Source organism: Sinohyriopsis cumingii, chromosome 4 (assembly GCF_028554795.1).
Source record: "Sinohyriopsis cumingii isolate HCF-2022 chromosome 4, ASM2855479v2, whole genome shotgun sequence".
Lineage (NCBI taxonomy): Eukaryota > Metazoa > Mollusca > Bivalvia > Unionida > Unionidae > Sinohyriopsis > Sinohyriopsis cumingii.
In genome coordinates, this window is record NC_142964.1 from 58,265,300 (window position 1) to 58,291,486 (window position 26,187).

General features: G+C 34.9%; 1 protein-coding gene across 11 annotated transcripts in view; it reads right to left on the minus strand.

The window, feature by feature from the left end:
* The window catches only part of LOC149801223 (uncharacterized), a 238,899-nt gene that overhangs the window by 98,254 nt on the left and 114,458 nt on the right, over nucleotides 1–26,187 (minus strand). For all 11 annotated transcript variants that reach the window (XR_016420596.1, XR_016420602.1, XR_016420599.1 and 8 more), the window contains exon 5: nucleotides 8,630–8,676. Coding sequence is in view for 4 of the 11 variants with exons in the window: in XM_089955285.1 (XP_089811411.1) it covers nucleotides 8,630–8,676 (47 nt within the window). In the remaining 7 variants the exon portion in view is untranslated. The remainder of the gene's footprint in view (nucleotides 1–8,629; nucleotides 8,677–26,187) is intronic.

A 26,187-nucleotide genomic window follows, 5' to 3' on the forward strand; every position in this document is an offset into this window, starting at 1 on the left:
TCAAACACTTCCAATTTAAATAAAAAGTTGTAAATTATGATCATGTACAAAAGGACGTACTTGGTGAATTTCTTTGCATCACTGTTAATTCTAGTATGACATAAACTCAGAAATGCACTCTGGAGAAAACGCTCCAGGATTAGGCCTTGTTATCTGACACTGATATCGTATGACCTATAATCAAGAAGTTGATTTTCACAATTCAGTATACATATACATGTATTCAGCATTGTGAATTTAACTCTGTAAAAGAATGAGATAAAAATTATAAATCAGATGTACCAATGTGAGGCATGGAAATCTCATCCATACCAAAGTGAGACATGGAAATCTCATCCCTGCCAAAGCCTCCTTTCTCCTGAAAAATTTTGACCTTCAAATAAGACTTTTTCTACCCATACCAATGAATAGGATTTTATTAACCATATATGCTCACTTATAGGTCAGATCCATCCTTATATGCCATCAAATAATACAGTCGAGAGAGATCACTAAAATGAAAAACAAAGACCCTCACATGATAGCACATGAAATGATTGCAGATCAGGGTTTATGTTCTCTGTAGTATGACCTGACATGTACGCAAGTACATACTGTATCTATCATGAGGTATTTCACAAATGAATACATGAAATAACTAATGGATTGGGCACACACAAGCATAATTTAGGAATGGAAATCTTTCTGCCCCAGATTTATGACTGCCATAGCAACATAATTATAGCTAGCATGCAACATACACATTTTTGACACATTATGCAGAAACATGGAATTCTGGATGTTCTCCATCAGCAAAACAACTATAATTCAACACCTGTTAACCACAAGTTTTCTTCCTATTCAGACTCCTGTCTCAACCAGCTCTCTTGGGAAAAATATGTAGATTACTGGAGAGGAAGGAAAATGCAAAATGAACAGCTATTTACACAGACTTTGATTAAATCAGTAAAATATCAAGTAGATGAAAATATCAACTTGCCTGAATTGTGGTTAAGCAATCTATATGGTTTGTCCCCAGTGTAAATTGTCAAATGTCTCAAGGATGCAAACTTGAATTCAAGGAATAAAAAAAGGAAAAACAGAACATTCACAAAATGAATCATCATTACACTCAGTATGGTGAATTCCATACTGTGGGACCTAACTGCCATTTCCATACTATGGCTGCTACTTGAAGAGCTCTAAAATACCAAAAACCCATGTAAGTCATTAAGAGACAGACATATTACAATGCTACGCATTACAATTTAATACAGAAAGATTACTTAAAGTATGTATGTAATAGTTGTGGATTAATACCTGATTTATATCTGGGCTTTGTTATGCCTCGCATAATAAAAGTACCGTCATGGAATATTAGATGTTTTCATTGGTCCAGAAGTCCAGTCTGTTTAAGCTGATTTATGATAACAATTTCGTGAAAATAAAAAATAGATATGGTCTGTATTTTACGAAAATGAAAATACTTTATGAAAATGACAATATCAAATATCATTTCTTATTTTGAATGTATCTGACAAATCAAAGAAATATTGATTCAGAACTGCTAGATATATTCTTAGATACTATTTCATGTTTAAAATTATAAATAGGGACCCAAAAAATCCCATACTTTTCATTCATAATAAAGAGTAGCAAAATGGATATTTATAACCAGTAATGTCCAACAAAGTGGAGATGGATCATTCTGCACCTGAAATTGCCAGAGATTTCTGTTGATCTCTATGAAAAATGTTTGCAAGATCCTATTCAAGGAGAGAAAAATCTAAACAAAGAAGAGAACCAAATGTGTGTGTAAATGAAGTTCTTTTATGTTCAGGATAAAAAGTTCAATGTCTGTAAATGAAGTTATTTTATGCTCAGGATGAAAAGTTCAATGTGTGTAAATGAAGTTCTTTTACACTCAGGATAAAAAGTTCAATGTGTGTAAACGAAGTTCTTTTATGCTCAGGATGAAAAGTTCAATGCATGTAAATTAAGTTCTTTTATGTTCAGGATGAAAAGTTCAATGTGTGTAAATGAAGTTCTTTTATGCTCAGGATGAAAAGTTCAATGTGTGTAAATGAAGTTCTTTTATGCTCAGGATGAAAAGTTCAATGCATGTAAATTAAGTTCTTTTATGCTCAGGATGAAAAGTTCAATGCATATAAATTAAGTTCTTTTATGCTCAAGATGAAAAGTTCAATGTGTGTAAATGAAGTTCTTTTATGTTCAGGATGAAAAGTTCAATGCATGTAAATGAAGTTCTTTTATGCTCAGGATGAAAAGTTCAATGTGTGTAAATGAAGTTCTTTTATGCTCAGGAAGCAAAGTTCAAAAGCACTTGAAAACAGTTACTACTTTATATACTCATTATGTTGTACTCAAAGTACAAGCAATCATGTTCCTGATGGTGAGGTTTCACATGGCATTAAAAAATTAAATTAACATCTCCTTAAATCTTTGGTAATGAGTAATCTTTTAATACAAACTGTTTATCAAGCATGATTATAGATCAAATTAACTTACCAAACAAACCTAAATAAAAAAAGCATAAGTTTTCAAAGTTTACTCATCAGCTATAAAGCAAAATTAGGTGACCCGAATTATTCTATTTAAAAAGTTACAATCTTAACAATATTGGGATGCAGATTTTTACAAATAGGTATATGTTCCAGAAGGGTGAGCTTAAATAAAAAGTGACTCAAGGGGGATAAAGATTAGCTCCATCACATGGTGATTTGGCATTTCCATTCAAACATGTATAAACTAAGTAGTGTATGCTATGAACATCAACATTTATCAATTATATAACCTTTAAGGTGTAAGCATGACCTTTGTGTGACCTATGATCACTGCTCTGATTAGCTGGATGAGAAGCTGCATTATGCTACAAGGAATATATGTGTGTGTATATGTTGCATACTACAAGGAATATATATGTATGTGTATATGGTGTATGCTACAAGGAATATATATGTATGTGTGTATGGTGTAATATACTACAAGGAATATGTCTGTGTATCATGTATACAACAAGGAATATGTGTGCATACAGTGTACACTACAAGGAATGTGTGTGTATGGTGTACACTACAAGGAATATGTGTATGGTGTATATAAGGTATATGTAATTGTGTGTATGGTGTGTACTACAAGGAATATGTATGTGTGTATGGTTTATACTACAAAGAATATATATGTGTGTATGGTGTATATTACAAGGAATATATATGTATGTGTGGATGGTGTACACTAAAAGGAATGTGTGTGAATAGTGAACACAACAACGAATATATATGTATGTGAGTATGGTTTATCCAACAAGGAATATGTATGTGTATATGGTGTACACTACAAGGAATATGTGTGTGTATGGTGTACATTACAATAAATATATATGTATGTGTGTGTATGGTATATACAACAAGGAATATGTATGTGTGTATGGTGTATATTACAGGGAATATGTATGTGTGCATGGTGTATACTACAAGGAGTATGTATGTGCATGTGTGTATGTATATATGTACGTATACTACAAACATACTATATATGCATGCATGTGTATATAGTGCATACTACAAGGAGTAGGTAGGTAGGTACATATGTGTGTGTCTATGTATGTGAAAAACATGCTGATTTAGATGATATCTAAAAACAGTATATAGAAACCTCCATTAAGAACCAGGTTACTGCAGCACAGCTTTTGCTGCTTTATCTGTCTTTCATGACCCATTATACCAATTTGACTTGGCACTCAACTGTACAGAATTCCAGATTATGCAACCTAAGATGTTTCTGTAAGATTTGAGATACTTATCGGTTGTTAGATTTAAGGTTTTGCCAAGCTTTCTGCTTGGAAAGGGAATCCAAAAAGATGGTGATGCTTCTTCTGAATAATTCCTTTGTGAGGAATTTACTAAGAAGGTTTCAGCCAATGTATTTGAGATTTCTGGTAGGGTTGTGAACATTTAATTAGATTTGTTTAGACTTCTGATACTGCTGCTTTTATTTTTGCAAATGATTTTTCATATCATGTTCAAAACTGATTTAATGGAGAAGTGAGAGTTCAACCCAGAGACATAGGATCTCCATTTTCCTATTGCCATCTCTAATGTTATGATGATACATGTACTCAGTTTGGTATATACCATACTTGTTCAGATTTTCAGTTGTTGGAATGGCATTGAAATATTTAAAGACCTTTTCCTATTGTATCCCCAGCAACATCTGTATCTTTACTAAAATGGGCATTGGATCCATTATGTGGGCAAAATAATTGGCTCTCCAAATATGATTCACAGTAAGACTGAAATGTTTCCCAGTCTGCTTTTGATTAATTTCCATCCCTGTCCAAGTCCTTAATGTCTGGAATATTATCTCTCAAGTAGCTTAGATAGTGGTCACAATTATAAAGGTTGTAACCAACCTCCTACAATAAGTCAAATGCAAGAGATGGATTTCTGATGGTCAGATCTAATGACCAGTTTGAGGATCCTCTGGCAGGATGCAGCAAGGTATACAAATTATCATTAAAAAGGCAAAGATTGTGTTCTTCTATTTTCTTTGCTCTAGCATTAATATCTTTACAGCCCCAAAGTGTAGGTGGGCATCAAAGTTACCAAGAAAAGGTGTCGACACCTGTTCAGTAAGATGGCTAATATCAAACTGACTGCTTGAAATGCTTGGAGAGAGAGATATATTGCACAAACTACAAGTGGGCCACTCAGAATTTTGAACAGCCATCACATGTAAAGTAGTATTCAGATTAATCTGGCTGTGAGGAGTTTTGTTTTTATTTTTGATGAGGATCAGCACTTCTCAAGCAACCATATCAGTATTTCTTCAAAAGTTGCTGTATGTTGTCAAGTTTTAAGATTACCCAATCACTTTCTGTTAAAATGGTGTCCTGAGGGCAGATATCTAGAATAATGTATTATTATTATCTAATTTTCTGTAGTATACTCCTTACTGAAATAGTATGCCACAAGGAATAGACCAGACTAGTATGATTTGTGATATGCTTCAAGGAACAGACCAGACATGGTATGATTTTTGGTATGCTTCAAGGAATAGACCAGACATGGTATAATTTGTGGCAAACTTTAAGGAACAGATCAGACATAGTATGAGTTCTGGTATATTTCAAGAAACACATTTCTTGATATCCCATGTTAACAGGGTCTTACATGTTTTGTATAGTTGTAGGACTCTTCTATGGCTATTTCCAATGGTAGTTCAGTTTGAGGAATCTTCTGGGACTATGTCCAGTGGTAGTAGTTTGAGGACTCTTCTATGGCTATATCAAATGGCAGTACAGTTTGAGGACTATTCTGGGGCTATGTCAAATGGTAGTGCAGTTTGAGGACTCTTCTAGGGCTATGTCAAATTGCAGTAGTTTGAGGACTCTTCTAGGTCCATGTCCAATGGTAGTAGCTTGAGGACTCTTCTTAAGCTATGTCCAATGGTAGTGCAGTTTGAGGACTCTTCTGGGTGTGGGTGTGTTTTGGATTTTTAGCATAGCTTGAACAATTTTTCAGTCATATTGCTACGATGTCTGCAGTGCGGCAGTTAGTGAAGTCTAGCACTAGGGCATCATGTTACAGACATGTAGCATCATGTCCCACCTAGTCACATTATCCTGACACCAGGCCGACCAGTCCTAACACTAACCTCCTAATGCTGAGGCCAAGCAAGGCAGCTGTTAGTACCATTTTTATGTCTTTGGTATGACTCAGCTGGGGATCAAACCCACAACCTCCTGCATCCAAGGACTCTTCTGGGGCTATGTGCAATGGAAGTACAGTTTTAGGGCTCTTCTAGGGCTATGTCCAACGGTAGTAGTTTGAGGACTCTTCTAGGGCTATGCCAAATGGTAGTACAGTTTGAGGACTCTTCTAGGGCTGTCAAATGGTAATACAGTAAGACATCTGAATATCACACTGGCAAACTATTCCTTTTTATTTTCTATTAAAGCTACATGTCTCACAAAAAACTGATTTAAAGGCATTAAATGATTCCTAGGTTAGCCAAGAATAATGGGGGGGGGAATGCACACCAGAGTGGAACAAAAATAATAATCTATGGGATAAGGATACATAACATCAGACACACAACAGAGCTGCTTATGTACATGTTCGCTCATAAGACAGATCAATGTGCAGATTGTACAGACCCAGATCTGATGTTGCATAATATGCTGGCAGATCTCGATCAATGCCGATTGTAAGGAGTAATCAGTAGAATGAACAACACTGACTTGATCTGTCAGTAAATATGCAACAACAGATCGGGGTCCAAGCTGTTTGCAGTCAGACCCAAGTTTATCTGCATTAAGCACTCTGAGGTGATTTCCAGAAGGTACATTTTTCATCATGCCCACCTATCAGGATGTAAACAAACTAGCTAAAAGGTCAGTAAGGCTCATACTTTGGTACACAGGTCACACTTAATTATTGTGTGGCTTGGCTACTTTATCTGTGCTGGCCAAGGATCAATGATCTACTACATTCCACCTCAACCTTTGGCATATGAAGCTAACAATGCCATGATTTCAAAACTGAGACCTCCATGATGTCCACAAACCTTGATCCAAAAGAAAATTATGTATGAAATGTTTAAACTGGAAAAATTTAAATATGACATACAGAAAATGCTATGATTAATCCAAGCAATTTTCCTTGGTAAATGTAACAATTATTAAATTTGTTTTTTTTTCTTCCGATGCATCCAATGAGATAATAGAGTGGCAGAAACTGTTACAGCCAGTACATATACCAAAAGGTCTATGAAATTAAGCAGATCAATGACCACTGAAGATGGGCAAAGTGTTAAGCACATGCTCTTCCTGTCCTAGCATCACTGCAAGGTGATTAAAACATGTCCCACCTTTAAAAATATAACAAACCCAGTCAAGAATCAAACATATCATCCAAACACAATGCGTGTTTACAACCTGGTGAAAGGAAGTCTTGCTTTCAAACCACCACGTCAATATGTATCTTATTTTCAGTCCACCACATCAGGATTTCCTAAAATCTGAACAAGCTAGCAGCTTGCCAACCATGTGACCCAAAGACATTTTAAAAATAAAACTAGAACATACAAGAAATAAACTAATTTATTATAACTCGTTAATTAATTTAATGTCTGACATGCCACAATCAAGATCTGCTTCAGATTCGGCCCCCACCAGTTATACTGGCCACCATACGTAGTCTATCTTGTGCCGAGATATGGTGTTAAACCCAAAACAAAAACAACAAGATCTGCTTCTTCCAAAATGTATTCATTTAACTCCTTAAACCCCAAACTGACAGTGATATCCAGATCAATGTTACCATAAAGAATACAAAAGTGTTCATGTACCAAAATGATAAGCAATACAAACCGTTAAAGCTAAAACACCAGCGATCAGCAACACCTGGGAAATATCACTGATGAACTGATGATGCCGATATTCCAGAAGCGATGACAAAAAATAGTCCAAAATAATTTTCAAGGGAGCAAAAAAGATTATCATGAACATCTGAAGGACCTATAAATTAAAATGCAGATGATTTCAAGGCCTTAAATTTAAAAGATTAAAATCCTGTACTTTGTGTTTTCAAGGAAGCATACAAATCCTGAGTACTGGAATATATCATGTGCATGCTAATTTCAATTCTGACTGCAACTGACTGATTATTACCCCATTGGTTTGCCAATGGTGCCACACATATGAACTACATGTACCGTATGTACTCACATTCAAGTAAGGTTGAACTGCAAAACACGTACACCCTTGCCTGCCATTGCATAATGTGCTGGCAGATCAGAGTCCATTTTGCTTGTTCCACTTATTAATTATACCAAACTGCATAGATCCAGACCTGCCATTGCATCCTGTGACAGTAGATTTGAGTCCATATGGTTTGCAGTTGGATCTGATATATACATGGGTATATACAGTAAGATTCCTCACAAACAGCAACTGACATTTACCTAAAACAAATCTGGAGTTTTATAAGACTGCTTTTCCTAGAGCCAAACTGTGGAATTCTGTTCCACCCAAGACATGGTCAGTTTTTAAGATGTATCTTAGTCAACACTAGAAAAATAATAACGTGTGATTTTGTGTAATTCAGTACTACTCTTCTTTAGTACAATAAACGTACATGTACTTACCACTGCTGTGAATGCTGTAACTACTGATCTGTAATGCCCTAATATTAACAGTGGATCAGTTATCTACTTTTTTAATAGCAGTGTTGTCTAAACACACCATAACCTGTACAAACTGAACATCAAATATATTTAACTGCAGAAGGCTTCATGACTGGTTTACTGACCAAAATGAGCTTCTTCCTTAAATCAAGTTATATTACTATTATTATTATTACTGACCACTGCAATCTCACCTCTGTCTGCATGGGTTCGAGTCTTGGCCTGTGCAAATGTGGGTATATGAGAAAACTGCTAGTAACTTACAGTAGGTTGGCAGTTCTTATTAGGTTTCCTAGATTCTTTCTTCACCAGTTATATAACATTATTATTATTACTATTATTATTATTATTATTATTATTATTATTATTATTATTATTGTTATACAACCATGCTCCTAGAGCTATCAACAGCTATCCTCAAAGACATCATGTTCATACATACCTGTCCCTAGGGCAACATAGTTATAATCTGGTCCAGGGAAACCATGTCTGAAAAGGGAAATAAACCAAGTTAAATTACACAATTTACCATTGCTAGTCAAGGAAACAGACATTTAATAATGATTCTGTTTTGGAGAGAAATCCATAAAGTTAGATACTGCTTGAATGAAATTAAATAATTTACCACTGTTAGTGGAAGAAAAAGATATTTAATAAACGTTTCTAGCTAAAAAGACAATATAAGTGTCATTAAAGATGCAGGAAGCAATTCATCCTTAAAGTTGACATACACTAACCACAAAATCAATTTCAAATTCTCATTATCGGCCCTTCAGGATTGTTAAAAAAGATAGATCTGCATCAAGTCAAAGTCTGTATTCCATCTCCAATGGCAGCAACTGTATTTGACGCATAAACTTCCTCCAGGGAAATTACTTCATAAATTGATATGACTTTTTAAATTCATAAAATGGTATGAATTTTTAAATTCATAAATTGGTATGACTTTTTAAATTCATAAATTGGAATGACATTTTAAATTCATAAATTGGTATGAATTTTTTAATTCATAAATTGGTATGACTTTTTAAATTTATAAATTGGTGTGACTTTTTAAATTCATAAATTGGTATGACTTATTAAATTCATAAATTGGTATTACTTATTAAATTCATAAATTGGTGTGACTTTTTAAATTCATAAATTGGTATGACTTATTAAATTCATAAATTGGTATGACTTATTAAATTCATAAATTGGTATGACTTTTTAAATTCATAAATTGGTATGACTTTTTAAATTCATAAATTGGTATGACTTATTAAATTCATAAATTGGTATGACTTATTAAATTCATGAATTGGTATGACTTTTTAAATTCATAAATTGGTATGACTTTTTAAAAAAAGCAGCTACATACATTCATATTTATTTAGAGAACTGTCATTAAGAAGAAAAAAAAGCATTCAAAATTGTACTTTACAGCAAACCTAATTTTAGGAAAATGTAGGACTAAACCCAAAGAACAGGCATGGGGGTTCTTATTTCTGCACGATGCTTCCAGAAAAAGTTTCTTGAATAGTCATATTTTGGGGGTTTTTTTGGGGTTTTTTTTAAATCTTCCAAAGAACCACCTTTTTAATTTTTATGTAGAGCTACCAGACTTCATTGTTCTGGATTAAAATAATATATGGAAAAATAAACTGACCATAAGTACATCAATACACTGTAATGATAGTTCAGGTGGTCAAATCTTGAGTCATATGTTTAAGTGCTAGCTTTGTGACCTAGACATCCTACATTCAATGTCAAAGTTGGAGTTTTCAATTTATTATGGTTAATAATGTCTCAATTTACGTTACCTTTCAGTTCCTAAGGAAATGAATTGCTGGTGATCATATCTCCATGGACTCTATGTATAGCTTACAATCGAGTCAAACTGCAAACAACAAAGATCCTGATCTACTGTACCACAGTGCACCTGTAGATCAGGGTCCATGTTGTTTGTTCTAGTGAATACTCCTAACAAACTGCACAGACCCAGATCAGCCGGCGCAAAATGTTATGGCAGACGTGGATCTGTGCATTTTGCAGTTGGACTTAATATGTGAGTACATATGGCATATCATTCATGGTACACAAAAAGCATGGAAATATGACAGAGGGCCAGAAGAAAAATCTGAAATTCAGTTATTCTAGATTTATTCTAATTGAAGTTAAAGACTATCCAAGTGGGAATGACTTTTAGGTTTTGAGATTCAGCGTAATTTCCAGCTTAAAATGTTTTGAGATGACAGGTCAAGGGTTTAAGCTGTTCAGCTGTCATATGTAAAACAAACACAATTGGAAATCCACTCTGCCATTTCTGTCGGACCTAAGAATAACCTTGATTATTGTATGCAGGATACACTTAAACTGTCCCAAGGAAAGATAACTCTTATCATACTTGCTGCAATTGGAACAAATAATGCCACTTCCTTTATAGAAGGTATGTTTGCTTGGGGCAAAACTGTACACTAATCTGAAGTCAAGCACTAACACACACAATCTGAATCTCTGTTGCATATCTTCGTGTGTGCGACTCTTTTGGTTTGATGTAATGGGAAAACCAATGTTGCAATCAAAACAATGTTGACCCTAAACCACTGGTCCATCATATGATTTGGTCAAATATTCATGTAACACTCTGAATGCAAAAGTAAAAGCCCAACCTTCAAGTCTGAATTTTTTAAATTCTCCATAACTATAATTAGAATGAAGTTAAAATCATAAAATTCCTTGGATCTTCATAACTCGAGTTTCTCTACTAGCATGCAATTTTGATTAAGCAGTTATGCATCAAGAATAAAATGAGTTTGCTGTACTGAGCAAGGCTGCGCCATTTACATGTGCAAATGGCTTGCATGTAGTTGTCATTTACACAGGAACTAGTTGTGTTTGTGTGTGATTTGGATTTTTAACATAGTTTTAACAATTCGATTAACACTGCTACAATGTCTGCAGTGTGGCAGTTTATAGTCATGTCAAGCAATGGGGTATCATGCCACAGACATGTAGCATGATGTCACACCCAGTCACATTTTCCTGACACCCGGATGACCAGTCCAAACATTGACCTTTTAATGCTGTGCGCAAATGAGGCAGCTGCTAGTACCATTTTTATAAGTCTTTGGTATTACTCAGCTGAGATTTTGAATCCTCAACCTCACGCATCTGAGGCAAATACTCTAACCACTTAGGCTACCAGAGCAGTGGAATTAGTCATGTCAATTAAATTATTTATTCCACATATCCAAAGTGTTTTCCGCAGTAAGTTATGAGAATGATTGGCTTGGATCTACACTGTTTGCATTTTGTCACACAGAATAAAACATAGTAAGCATTATATTAACTAGTATGGATGGTAAATGTATCCTGGTTACAAATTTGGATTTAATTCTTTTAACACTTTGGAAAAGCACATGCTTAGCAACACAGATGGCCTAGGTTTAATACACAGTCAGAATTGTATATTTAGATTATGATCATACCACTTCATTCATTCCTTATAGTACATGCAGCTGTAAACACTCGTACACTGAAATGATTTTTCAGTATTTTTCATCACCTTTTCTTATTTGTCTCATTTATTATCTCTCTTTCTTATCTAAAAGTTTTACCAAAGACAATGCTTTCAAAGTAATATATGTCATGATGTTATTTCTTTGGCAAAACCACAATATTAAGCAATCATACCACCAATCTATAACCCATTTACAAATTAACAAATCATTTGCACATAAATCACCCTTTAGTTTGTGGAGTAATTTACTGTTTCCCATACAATGATGGCTTAAGTATCATCAACAGTCCTGAAGCAATTGACGTGTCCGTAAATATTCATGAGACATTTTAATATGGCAGATCCTGTCATGTTTGATTGACCAAATCGGAAAGACTTACTGTGTGCAAGGACTTGCAAATATCCATACATGCATTGTCTATAAGAGTTTTGTAATGCGACTAAACTCATATGCAACTCGACTCTTTTTAAGAAGTCCTCTCAAATGAGGCCACCTTATCTAACTACTTTTAAGTAATACATTTGGAAATTTTGTTCATACAGCTCATTTATTTCATCTCTATGGATAATTTTGCAATAAGCATTCTTTTTGTGTGAGTTACTTCCCTTGATTGTTTTTTTTTTTAAGACAGGCTTTTCAATTAATATTACCCTAATCGGTTAACAACATATGACCTTCACTGACCCTCTCACATATTAAAATAACACCCCACCCCCACCCCTGTTATCTTGATCATACAACACAATAAGTTATTTTGTCCTTAGGTGATAGACAACTGATTCAAAAAGAAGAAAAAAACTCATATGTGAACAAGCACATACTTTAAATTATAATATTGTAGCACCATTAAATTTTAGCAAATTATGTATGCATATTGGTGACATTAAAACTTTGTGAATGCCAAAAGACTGATATTTTTGGTATTTCAGCATGAATAACAGCAGACAATGAAATGTTTTCAAACAAAACTAAAGTAAACATCTCAAAGCACCACTTAAATAAAACATCCACATGTCTATATGCTCACTTATTCGTGTCATGTCTTTAGTGTAACAAAGCATTTGTAAAATAATAACAACTATGATAACTCTAATAACAAACATTCAGAATGTCCATCTGATTGGTCATTAGCATTCATTTGATATACACCTAGTCATCACAAAATTACTGCAATCATTAAACTCACAAAACTGCTATACTTGCTTTTATTTTGCAATTTAGAGTCTGTGTGGACTTGTTTACAGTCAGTGTGGATTTGTTTGCAGTCTGTGTGGACTTGTTTACAGGCGGTATGGATTTGCAGTACGTGTGATCTTGTATACAAAAAGTTGCCATATCCTACCTGTATGCAGAACTGTCGCAAGCCATGGGCAAAATTGCTCAAAACACCTTTGCACCTGTTACTGCCTGTAATAAGATCTCATCTCCAATGAACATGCACAAACCTGCTTAACCAATCACTGCCAGCCCAAGTAAAATTTTCTCACAACAATGACCCAACATATTATACTTAATGAATGAATCAATCAATCAATCTTCCAAATACTTACTGACCATTAAGAGTACTTTAGCTGATATGTTATTGCTTATTTTTATTATGTATGACATTTTAATCTGCACATATTCATGAGAATGAGGAAATCATGTCACAGGCATCCATGAGAGTGAAAAGTGCATAGCAGAGTTTTGCCTATGCTTGTCATAATCAATATAAACCAACCTCTGCCATTTTAGGTTGTGCTGGCCACTCTAAGTTGATACATAGTGACATATATAGCAAACCATGTACATAAAGGACACAACATTGTTCTAAAGACAGGTGTCCTTTATATAAAAATGATTTAATTTGAAAGTGTAATAAAAAAAATGAAGTCCCTGATGGACAGGTATCTCCTACCACAGGTACCATGGTACTATGTCATTAGCAGGTTTAGAGAAAATTCATCTATATTATATCAAATGAATGTTTATGAAATATAAGTAAGCACAAATACAATGTAGTATATATACATATAGCAATGGAATGAATTGCTTTATTGTATTCAAGGTGACATCAAAACATGATTTCCAGCAATAATGCCCAATTGCAAGAGAAAACCACAAAATGCTACCTCTGCCACAAATCCACAAACACAACAAGTATTCAACAACTTATATCCATCAACTTTTCAAAAGTCAAGAAGGGAGACTGAATAAAAGGAGATTGGGACCTAAAAATAGGAGCTTTTACAAAGAATTTTTTAAGCATCATTTTCACAAAACAGTGCCCATTAACACATTAACCCCTGGAGGTTTTTGTCATTTTCGCCTGAAATTCGAGTAGGAAACACATTTTGAAAGCTATTCCTGAATACATCCTAAAACACCAACTTCCAGGTGATATTCCAATAACATACTGCCTAGGTGTGTTAGAAACATTATTTTTCATTGGCTATTTGGCTCGCGCATGAGCAGAAGGGTAAATGTTGGAGTTCTTTTTATTATTTGTCATTTTTTTTGCTTAACAGACCCATTAGTTTTGCATCGAGACCACTCTTTATTCCTAATGCCTATCTTATCCTACTTTTTGCAAAGGTTCATCTGTCTGTTTGCAGTTCATACTGGTGTGCCTTAGATCTGAGACCAAAAAGTCTAAAATCCAGACACAAAAGAGGATTCTGACCATAGTCAAATTTTGGGTAGAAAAAAATCAGGTAAAAAAAATGAGGTTTTTCCCTCTGTATTTTGCAGTGCAACTAGAAATTCCAGATTATTTGGTATCATTAGAGCTACATCTGTCTATCTTTCTATAATACCACACACTTTAGTGTATCATACATGACCCTGACGCTACAGAGCTCGGCTGTAGGCTACTACTCCTGCCACATAAACTTGTCACCAGGGGTTAATGTGTTATCAAGGATTTTTGAATGTTTTTACAAATTGTCAAGGAATCGAAATTGTCAAGGAATCGCTAAATTTTTAATTTATGTGCAATGTCGATGCATAAGTGATTAAATACGCAAGGAATATTCAAATTTGGTGACATCATCAAAATGCACCCATTAACACATTAACCCCTGGAGGTTTTTGTCATTTTTGCCTGAAATTCGAGTAGGAAACACATTTTGAAAGCTATTTCTGAATACATCCTAAACCACCAACTTCCAGGTGATCTTCCAATAACATACTGCCTAGTTGTGTTAGAAGCATCGTTTATCATTTGGCTACTTGGCTCGAGCATGAGCAGAAGGGTAAAAGTTGGGAGTTCTTTTGATTTTTTTTTTAATTTTTTTGCTTAACTGACCCATTATTTTTGTATCGAGACCACTTTTTATTCCAAATGCCCATCTTATCCTACTTTTTGCAAAGGTTCATCTGTCTGTTTGCAGCTCATACTGGTCTGCCTTAGATCTGAAACCAAAAAGTCTAAAATCCTGACACAAAGTCAGATTCAGACCACGGGCAAATTTTGGGTAGAAAAAAATCGGGTCCAAAAAATGAGGTTTTTCCCAACTAGTTGTTGTTTTGTTGTTGTGGGGTTTAACGCCATTTTTCAGCACATGATAGGCTATACATGGTGGCCAGTATTAATGGTGGAGGAAGAACCCGGGAAAACCCCGGAAAGAACCACCGACCCTCGAGAAGCTACTGGCAAGCTTTCTCATATACCCACATTGGCTGAATCTTAGACTCGAACCGCCGCAGACAGAGGTGAGATGGCAGTGATCCGTAACGAAAAGCGCTTTAGACCACTCGGCCACTCGGGGCCCCCTTTTCCCAACTAGAAATTCCAGATTATTTGGTATCATTGTAGAGCTACATCTGTCTACCTTTCTATACCACTCACCTTGATGCTACAGAGCTCGACAGTAGGCTACTGCCTCCTGCCACATAAACTCATCACCAGGGGTTAATGTGTTAAGGAATAAAATATTCAAAAAACACATTCAACATTAAATGTTCTTTTAAAATTATGATGATATTTATTTTTTTTTAAAGCATTTTATGAGACTTCAAAAACCAATTGATATTTCCAAACCATCCTGGTTGAATTAACACAGATACTTCATCCCCTTCGGCTCATTCTTATCAGGTGAGCTTTCGTCATGCTTGCATTTTGGCATTTTGAAAATGTTTAAAATGTTCATCAATGCCATAAATAATACTCTGCCATTTGCTAATTACTCTTTCACTCAAACATGCTTTATAATACCCAAGCCCACTAATAATTAATTATTTCATATTTAACCATAATTAAAAGATAATTTTAAAAAAATTCCCCTTTAAACTACACAAGTGAACTCAATTAAATCTATTCTACTTAACCATTTGTCATGAAGTTTATGTCATGTGATAAGTGTGTTGTGTATTATGTCACAACACTAATATACACTTGATAAAATAGAACATCGCTTCTGTGGATTGTATATGATATAGCTATTTATGTGGGATTTTTGTCTGAAAAATTCAAATCTGCAGACATAATATAATAATCAGGAGTTCTCTGCAAAACTCGTGAGATACAGTATTAAGCAATCGTGAAGTAGGCATGGAATGACTCCAAAAATCGGGAGTTGACAGGTATGACAATTTCCTACACCATCTCCAACCCTCCCCCCCAAACATATATATGCAAAAAATTAAATTACAACCAGTACAGCTAGATATATTTAATGTAATCTGGACTGGTCTTGTACTTACTAAATTCTGGGGAAATGTTTCTGCTTTTTGTTGGTTTTTTTTCACTCCATATTTAAGAAATTCACTTGGAGGTATCATCACTATGAATCAAAGAAAATTACTAAAATTTCAAGTGTTATCTAGAAATCTGCAGTACTCAATCATTTACAAACATGAGCACATGAGTGACACAATGTTTCATCCTCTGTGAAGCACTAATATAGCACATAGCTGATCCTGGACTTTCGTGTTGAGTGTGTGTGTGTGTGATTAGGATTTTTAACGTAGCTTTAACAATTTTTTAGACATATCACTACGATGTTTGCAGTGTGGCAGTTTACAGTGATGTCTAGCAGTGGGGCACCCACAAACTCCTGCTTCCGAGGCAGACGCTCTAACCACTAGGCCACTGAAGCGGTATGCAGTGTTGAAGTCAATTTAATGTGCAGAAACCACTATTTTCTTATCAAACTTACTACTTCCATGACCTCTAAATATTAGACCAAAGAATGTGTTTCTTTATTACCCTAAGACAAACTCTGGTCAGGGAACATAGTTCAAAATAAAAATTATTCTACAAAAATCCATATTTCCAAGTTATCCTGACCTTCCATCCCAAAACCAAAAAATGTTCCATACTTTAACTGCAAGCCCTCCACAAACATTGGTCAAGGTACATGGTCTACAAGTTAAGTTACTATACCAATTTTTTAATATTATTTTCAGTTAGTGACCTTGACCTTGGATGCTTTGATTCTCAAAACACCATATTCTTACCCAACTTGCAATCATCTGCAAACTTTGATGAATATACAGTTTGAAAATTTTGTGCAGAAAACATTTTTCTTCATTCATGGCCTGTTGACCTTTGAACATGAATAAACCTTTTCCTTATTCTATGTGCATTGCTATCCACAAAGGATGGCCATGGTCTGTATGTACAGTGAAAAGTATTGTGCATAAATGATTTTTATTCTTTCAGTCACATGACCAATGCTCATGTGATCACACAATTTATAGACTTCTTCCATAACCTATGGGGGCCCTGAGTGGCAGAGTGGTCTAAAGCACTCACCATTACGGATCACTGCCATCTCACCTCTGTCTGAGTGGGTTCGAGTCAAGGGTTCAGCCAATGTGGGTATGTGAGAAAGCTTGCCAGTAGCTTCTCGTGGGTCAGTGATTCTTTCCTGGGTTTTCCCCGGTTCTTCCTCCACCATTAATTCTGGCCGCCATGTATAGCCTATCTTTTACTGAAGAATGGCGTTAAACCCCACAACAACAACAGCAACATAACCTAGGCACAAACCATTCACAAAGTTTGGCCCCAATGTGTCATGGTGAACTAATATTACTGTGCTGAAATAATTGTCATCCTTTCAGCCAAAATGACCCTGACATTGTGATTCCTAAGGCTGGTATCCTTATATCCGTATGCTAAGTGTAAGCTATCCATAAAGTGTTAAGTGTCAGTAGTGGAGAACTTGAGTTATTGTGCACAACAAAATTGTTAACATATAGATGGCTGGACAGACAGCTGAATGGACAACATCACAATATGATCCACCTTTTATGGCAGGCATGAAAAACTAAATGGCCATATGACCTATCAACCAGATACTAAAATAATGTCAGTACTGACAAGCAATGGGCTAAGTAGGATTCAAGAGACAAATTATAGCACTGTACTCTAAGAGAAGAAGTAAAAGAATGACAACAGGTGATTTTAATATCCTGGTCACAATAACTCAGTTTGTTTCCTTTATCAAACTGTTCTTTCCCATTCATACAATTTTTCTTCATGACTCAATGTGGTACTTAACTGTATAATAAAATCTGACTCAGCTATAACCTTAATATAATGAATTACTTTTAATAAAGTACAACTTTTGAACCTTTTTCTTACATTTACTCAAACATTTCACTTTTAATAAAAGATAAATGGTCATAATGGACAAAACTTTGTAGTCACTGAAGTGTCGATTACAACTACATTAAAAAAATATTCTTAGAATTATACAGTCAAATAAATCAGTCAGCCCTCAAAACTGTACTGATACTCAGGGGTAGTTTAAGTACAGGTTTGCAGGCTGAGAAATCTACTAATCACTTTTAGAAAACTTTGCATATTAAAACAAACAGCACATTATACGCCCACTTCATGTATAATAGCACTCTCCATGACTGACTTGGATATTACTGACCAAGGGGAATCAATGAACTTGTGTCACACACATGGGCTTCAGTGCAGAAACTTAGACCTACCACAAATGTGGCTTCTGACCTTTAGACACCAGAATATATATGTTTCTTTATTACTTCGAGTGTATCCACGAATTTTACAAACCTTATTCTGGAAAATCCATTTATATTTAACCCATAATGACTCTGACCGTTGATCTTTTGACTCACAAATAAACAGACTTCTTCCATACCTTAAGTACAAGCAATCCACAAACTTTGGTCAGGGTAGTAAAGTTATTATGCAAAAAACATTTTCATTCCTTCAGTAAAATTAACCTTGACCTTTCACTTTCTGACCCAAAAACTAACAAGTTTCTTTCTTACCCAGCATGTAAGTTATCCATCAACTTAACGAACATGGTCAATAACTGATATTTTTGTGCAGAAACCATTTTTATTCTTTCAGTCATATGACCTTGACCTTCAACCAATTAATTCCAAATTAATAAGATTCCTCCTAAACCCAAAGTTTATTCCAGCACTAAATTCTAAATAAAGCAGTCATTATTTTTTCATAAGTCGGATCAATTTTCAGTAAGGTGTTAATGAAATATGTACTTGCCCTTGTTAAAAGTGGAAAACAAATATATCAAATATTAGTGTGATCCAATGATGTTAAGACAACACTATGTTCAACAAAAATTCATGTGCAGTATACTTTGGCCTTAATGAACTCCAGTTGTTTCAGAAACTACACATCCAAAATGCATGGAAGTCAATTACTAATTGCTCCATTTCTTTTTCTTAATTTTCATGGTGGCAGCCATTTCCTCAGTCATGGGCTGTACTCCAGCTGACAAATGATGCATACCAAGTGCAACTGCTGCCTTTCTGGCAATTCGTCCAAGCATGGCTCCGTATCAAAATAAATACTGCTTGTTATACTTCTGACTGCCAAGTGTTTGGACTTTTTAAAAGGCTGATTGCCCCATTCACCTTCAACCTGTTTTCACTTCCAGAACATTCCAAGACTATGCTATAATTTAATAAAGAAAGGTTTGTCATGTGAGCATTTTGTATAAAATCATCGGTAGATTAAAGCATCTATTCCACTCCCATGTATACTTGATAGTTGGTTCAAGGACTAACTCCAGTAAGTCTAATGTAAAAACCAAGATGTGAACCAAACCGGGACAAGCCAATATCTGGATTTGACTGCAGTGATTACATTTTCATAATTTTTACTGTTCAATATGTTATCGAAAAAGCATTTTTTTGACCTAATTTACTGTAACATGTAATCGTTTTGGTTTCCTTTAGTTTTGGGACATGTGATGTTGGTTTAAAAAAAGTTTAAACTTGATTTATGGGACAGGAGAATAATCATTATTTTATTGTCCGAGGATGATAGATGGTACTGTGAATTCACACTTTCTACAGTTTCTTTTGTGGTTGCTACATGGTTGCTACAAAACACAACTTAAAGCCCAAACAAGAGACCCAACTGGGCCATATATTACTCACTGGAATAAACTGGTCTAAAAGGCCAATGTAACAATAAATCAGGTAACTTGGGTTGAAGAGATCTATGGCAAGATAATTTTCAGCAATTTTGTTCAAACTAATAGTATCTGACATGTTGTTTAACTGTGTTTCTTTGAATAACTTCAGCTGTACTACATATTGTACAACTGTATTGGAATCTTTTATACAAAAATGTTAAAGGCATTCATGTTACGAGTAAATCTATCAAATTTGATCTGGTATGGTCAGGCAGTTCTGTTGAAAGTCAAACTATGAACTGTATTTCATGTATAATATCCACACTGTTCTATTATTTGTGTAAATTTCATGAAGTTAATCTAATAATAATAAGTACATGCCAGTGATATTATAAACCATGTCAAAATCACATGTACATATAAGAGTTAGCTCCCTTTGAATATGATGGGTGTTCTCATCTTTGGTGGTACATTCCCTTTCCCAATATGATCAAACTAAATAATTCATATTGCAAGATCCATTTATGACACCAATTAAGCCAAGACACCAGGCATTCATACTGGTAAGTTCAGTGAAAATCATGCTGGTTTATTCAATTTCACTTCAAAGAACCATACAGTGCTCAAGACAGAAGTGCTTAAAAAGGCATTTAAATACAACTTTTGGTCAAAACCCAGAGTATGCAATTACTAAGGCATGAGTAGATATTATATTGAATATAGCATTCAGAAGAAGTAGTAAAATAATCTTGTTTTCTACATGGCTGCTAGGTTGCTATAGAAACAACACCACTGCTATGGGTTATGATAGAGACAATTTCTGCTAGAACATTTTCTAAGAATTGTTCCAACCAAATTCAATCAAACTTCAATCAGCCAATCTGGGGAAGAAACTACCAATAGGTTTTTCCACTTGGTTCTTTTATGGAAGACATCCCAAAACATTATTGTGGTAGAACATGTCCTATGAAAAATTTAAAACAAAGCTAATTAAAAATAGTCTCAGTCATTCTAAAGAAGAAGTCAAAAACTGATTTTACAGAGAGCTGGTATTGAAGCCACACCACTGTTGGGAATGAACCTGGGAAAACAATGTGGTAAATCATGTCATACAAATTGTCTCAACCAAATTTATTTTAAAAATGGCTAAATTTCTCAATTTAAGAAACATCATTGCTATGGAAGCACACAAATGTAAGGGGATCTCTCTCTGTCTCTGTCTCTGTCTCTCTCTCTCTCTCTCTCTCTCTCTCTGCTAGGCTAGTGAGCTTGACTGGCATATAAAGTGTTGTTTTTTTTTAGCCTGGCATCTAGCACTAAAATAGTACTATTATAAACTGAACTAGCACAATAATCAGGAATTAAATGATCTGAAACATTAAAGGGAAAGATTGACAGCTATGAATTAAAACAGACATACTATGAGCTAGTTAGACATTTAAATAATTAATTACATTTTCTGTCCATTTGACATTCTCTCCATCAAATCTCAGTCAATTTCCTGTGTAGCATTAAGGTTGTCATACCCTGTGATAGAACTGATTCATCTACTATGTTCAATTCAATATTTGTTTCTGCAAGCAAGCATCAGCACATGACCTACCAAAGCAGTGAAATCAAGCATCTTTCTGACAATCAACTACACTAAGTTATGACCCTCTGACCTTGAATTATTTATTCTATTCATGGCACAGGTGGTTTTATGCACATCCTTTTAGCATTAGAGAAATCACTGCAACTAAACAAAATAAGATTCCCTTTAATAATCTCTTAATATATAGATCTGGCTGGACTAACAGAGATTATTTTATTCAGAAAAGCATCAACCATGAAATCTTTCATTTGCTGGTACATGGGATCAAACTCATGATCAAACTTAAAGAGAATAAGATAAAATGTGCAACAGTGCAGTGCCAAAAATTGTAAACCTGTCATACCACATATAACCTAAAAGATATAATCAGACATGTTAGTTCCTTTGTAGCAATGCATTCCTTGTGATATAAAGCTATAAATATTTAATATTTTCAGAATTTTGCACAATGTATTTCTTAAATTCTGTTAAAATGCAATTAAACTGTTACATTATTTGAGAATGTTAATGGTGGTTTTACCATTTCAACATTCAGCTAACCTGCTCTGCTGCAGCACTGCCTATAAAACTCACTGTCACAGTAAAACCACCACTTAAACATCCTTAATGTTGTTGTTGTTATAGGGTTTAATGCCATTTTTCAGCACAAAATAGGCTATACATGGCAGCCAGTATTAATGGTGGAGGAAGAACCCAGGAAAACCCCAGAAAGAACCACTGACCCACAAGAAGCTACCGACAAGCTTTCTCACATACCCACACTGGCCGAGCATAAGACTTGAACCCATGCAGACAGAGGTGAGATGGCAGTGATCTGTAACAGTGAGCGCTTTAGACCACTCGGCCACTCTGGGGCCCCACACAAACTAATAAATGCAGATCTATTATCCTCTAAATATAGGGACCAATGAAATGTTGGATTATCCTCTAAATATAGGGAGCAATGAAAATGGAACATTTTGTAAACATCAAATACAAGGCATTAAAACTCAATTATAAGGCCTTTTAAATGATAAATACAAAACCCTTAAAAAAAATAATATTAGCCTTTAAAACATTAAATATAACCCCCTTAAAACATATACAAGGCTTTTAAAACATCAAATACAAGGCCTTAAAACAGTGGATATAAGACCTTTAAAAACATCAAACATAAGGCCCTTGCAATATGAAATACAAGGCCTTTGAAAATAAATGAATTTGCAATTTACTGCACTCTAGTTTACATAGTCTTGTTCAATCAAACTCTCTCACATGTCTTCATGGATCTGTCAAACTAGGTTCTGGTATACCCCCCAACCCCCGCCACAACAAAAACCAGTTTTCTTTCTAATACAAGAACAAATCTTTCCTGAAACTTGTAAATCTGTTTTGATTGGTTGATGAGATGAGGTGACATAATATACATCATTGTGATGACAATGCAATTTCATGTTTCACATAGACACACAGTTTCACTTGATAATTGAGATAAAGCTCATACATCAGTGTATCCTTTTCCACATGATATAGCTTGAATGACTGCAGAAAAAACATCTAGAACTAAATGTGAGATGCATAGAAGATCTGCTCTATTTTCACCTATACAAAGCTTCACCATGACACTTTATATGAATAACATGATAAATGAAGCATTTTACAAGACATTCATTTAGTGCAGATTTGACAGGTCAAGCAAGAACACAACTATAATTTATACCTAATGCTGTTGCCTTGCAATGAAAAATTTCTATTAGTAATTGATTAAAGATTAAAGTATCATGTATCTGAATTCCATGTATCAACACCAATATCTGGAGATCCTTTTTCAAAAGACTGTCACAATGTCAATCGTTGATCAGATCTGCTGCAATATTTGTCCTTTATTTCAACAAATGGTGTTGAATTGATTGAGTGTAACTGTGACATATGGCATCTCTAATTCTACCATCTTGTAGGTAATGACCAGAAAAACAATCTAAAATAACTGCAAATAACTGATTAGAGAAATTGTCAGCTAGTAAAATATGAATTTATTTACTGGCAGAGAAATAATATGAGGCTGGTACAAAGTGGAATCTGGATTGCCATACACACCCTCCCCTTTCTTTCTTCCTCTAAAGGCACATTTCCGTGTGACCATAGAGCCCACAAACAAACATGAGGCAGACTGCCCATTCTTGGGCTCCAATTGACAAAAAAGTGGATGCCTGATATCCCAAGGGAAATTGTCAAGGAATTTTTGAGGGTGTCTGGGAATAAAACCATCACAAAACTGTACACGACTCCAAATCTTACTTGAAAATATTCTGACCAATCAAAAAATAAAAGGATGCCTTTGTGCATTTCATGTCTATTTTATATCAGGGACCATGTTATACTGAGGAGCTTTATCATAAGATTCATGAATATATTTGTGTTACATCAGGGATCATCTGATAATTAGGTGCTTTAAATGGGATTCAAAAACCACATCTGTATGATATCAGGGATCATGTTATACTGAGGTGCTTTATAATGGGATTCATGAATATATTTGTGTTATATCAGGGATCATGTTAAAATGGGGTGCTGTATAATGAGATTCCAAAACCATATATATGTTATATCAGGGATTCTGTTATACTGAGATATTTATAATAGGATTCATGAATATATGTGTTATAGATGGATCATTTTATAATGAGGTGCTTTATAATGGAATTCCATGACAGTATTTGTATCATATCAGGGATTATGGTATACTGATGTTCATTATAATGGGATTCCATGACAACAGTTGTATCATATCAGGGATTATGGTATACTGATGTTCATTATAATGGGATTCCATGACAATAGTCGTATCATATCAGAGATTATGGTATACTGATGTTCATTATAATGGGATTCCATGACAACAGTTGTATCATATCAGGGATTATGGTATACTGATGTTCATTATAATGGGATTCCAAAACCATATCTTGTTTTATCAGGGATCATGCTATAAGGAGGTGCTTTATGATGAGATTCCAAAACCAATTATGTATTATATCAGGGTTTGTGTTATACTGAGGTGGTTTATAATGGCAACCATTGTAACTCTACAAAACAGAAAAATCCTAAATTGCTTTGGAGCATCCGAGTTCAGGTGGAAGAACAGGCCACATCTATAGACGTAAACACTTGTCCCCACATTCTTCAGTGGAAATGGCACCAATACAAAAATAAATAAAACTTGGATGATTAAGCCTTTAACTGATCCAATTCTTATCAAAACAGAAGGTCAGACATGTGATACAGGGATTAATGGCCTTTACCATTTTGATTGCTACCATATTGTTTTACCTATTAATCTATGTAAAATCATAACAACTAACAGATCACAATCTGAATCTACTTACTTATTAGCATGTGGACCGAAATTCTTTCAAATACCAGCGGTCATTATTTGCATTCTTCATTACACTAGATCTACATTATCTACTTACTTATTAGCATGTAGACCGAAATTCTTTCAAATACCAGCGGTCATTATTTGCATTCTTCATTACACTAGATCTACATTATCTACTTACTTATTAGCATGCGGACCAAAATTCTTTCAAATACCAGCGGTCATTATTTGCATTCTTCATTACACTAGATCTACATTATTTACCAAGGTCACTGAGCTCAAACTTAACAATTTTTATTGAACACAGAAATATACTATGGAGTTCCTCTGTTCTGTGTCTGCAATGAGACATTGCTATGCATTATAGTGGAGTTCCTCTGTTTTATGTCTGCAATGAGACATCGCATTTTAGTGGAGTTCCTCTGTTCTGTGTCTGCAATGAGACATTGCTAGGCATTATAGTGAGTTCCTCTGTTTTATGTCTGCAATGAGACATTGCATTATAGTGGAGTTCCTCTGTTCTGTGTCTGCAATGAGACATTGCTAGGCATTATAGTGGAGTTCCTCTGTTTTGTGTCTGCAATGAGACATTGCTAGGCATTATAGTGGAGTTCCTCTGTTTTGTGTCTGCAGTGAGACATTGCTAGGCATTATAGTGGAGTTCCTCTGTTTTATGTCTGCAATGAGACATTGCTAGGCATTATAGTGGAGTTCCACTGTTCTATGTCTGCAATGAGACATTGCTATGCATTATAGTGGAGTTCCTCTGTTTTATGTCTGCAATAAGACATTGCATTAAAGTGGAGTTCCTCTGTTTTATGTCTGCAATGAGACGTTGCTAGGCATTATAGTGGAGTTCCTCTGTTTTGTGTCTGCAGTGAGACATTGCTAGGCATTATAGTGGAGTTCCTCTGTTTTGTGTCTGCAATGAGACATTGCTATGCATTATAGTGGAGTTCCTCTGTTCTGTGTTTGTAATGAGACATTGCTAGGCATTATAGTGGAGTTCCTCTGTTTTGTGTCTGCAATGAGACATTGTTATGCATTATAGTGGAGTTCCTCTGTTTTGTGTCTGCAATGAGACATTGCTATGCATTATAGTGGAGTTCCTCTGTTTTGTGTCTGCAATGAGACATTGCTAGGCATTATAGTGGAGTTCCTCTGTTTTGTGTCTGCAATGAGACATTGCTAGGCATT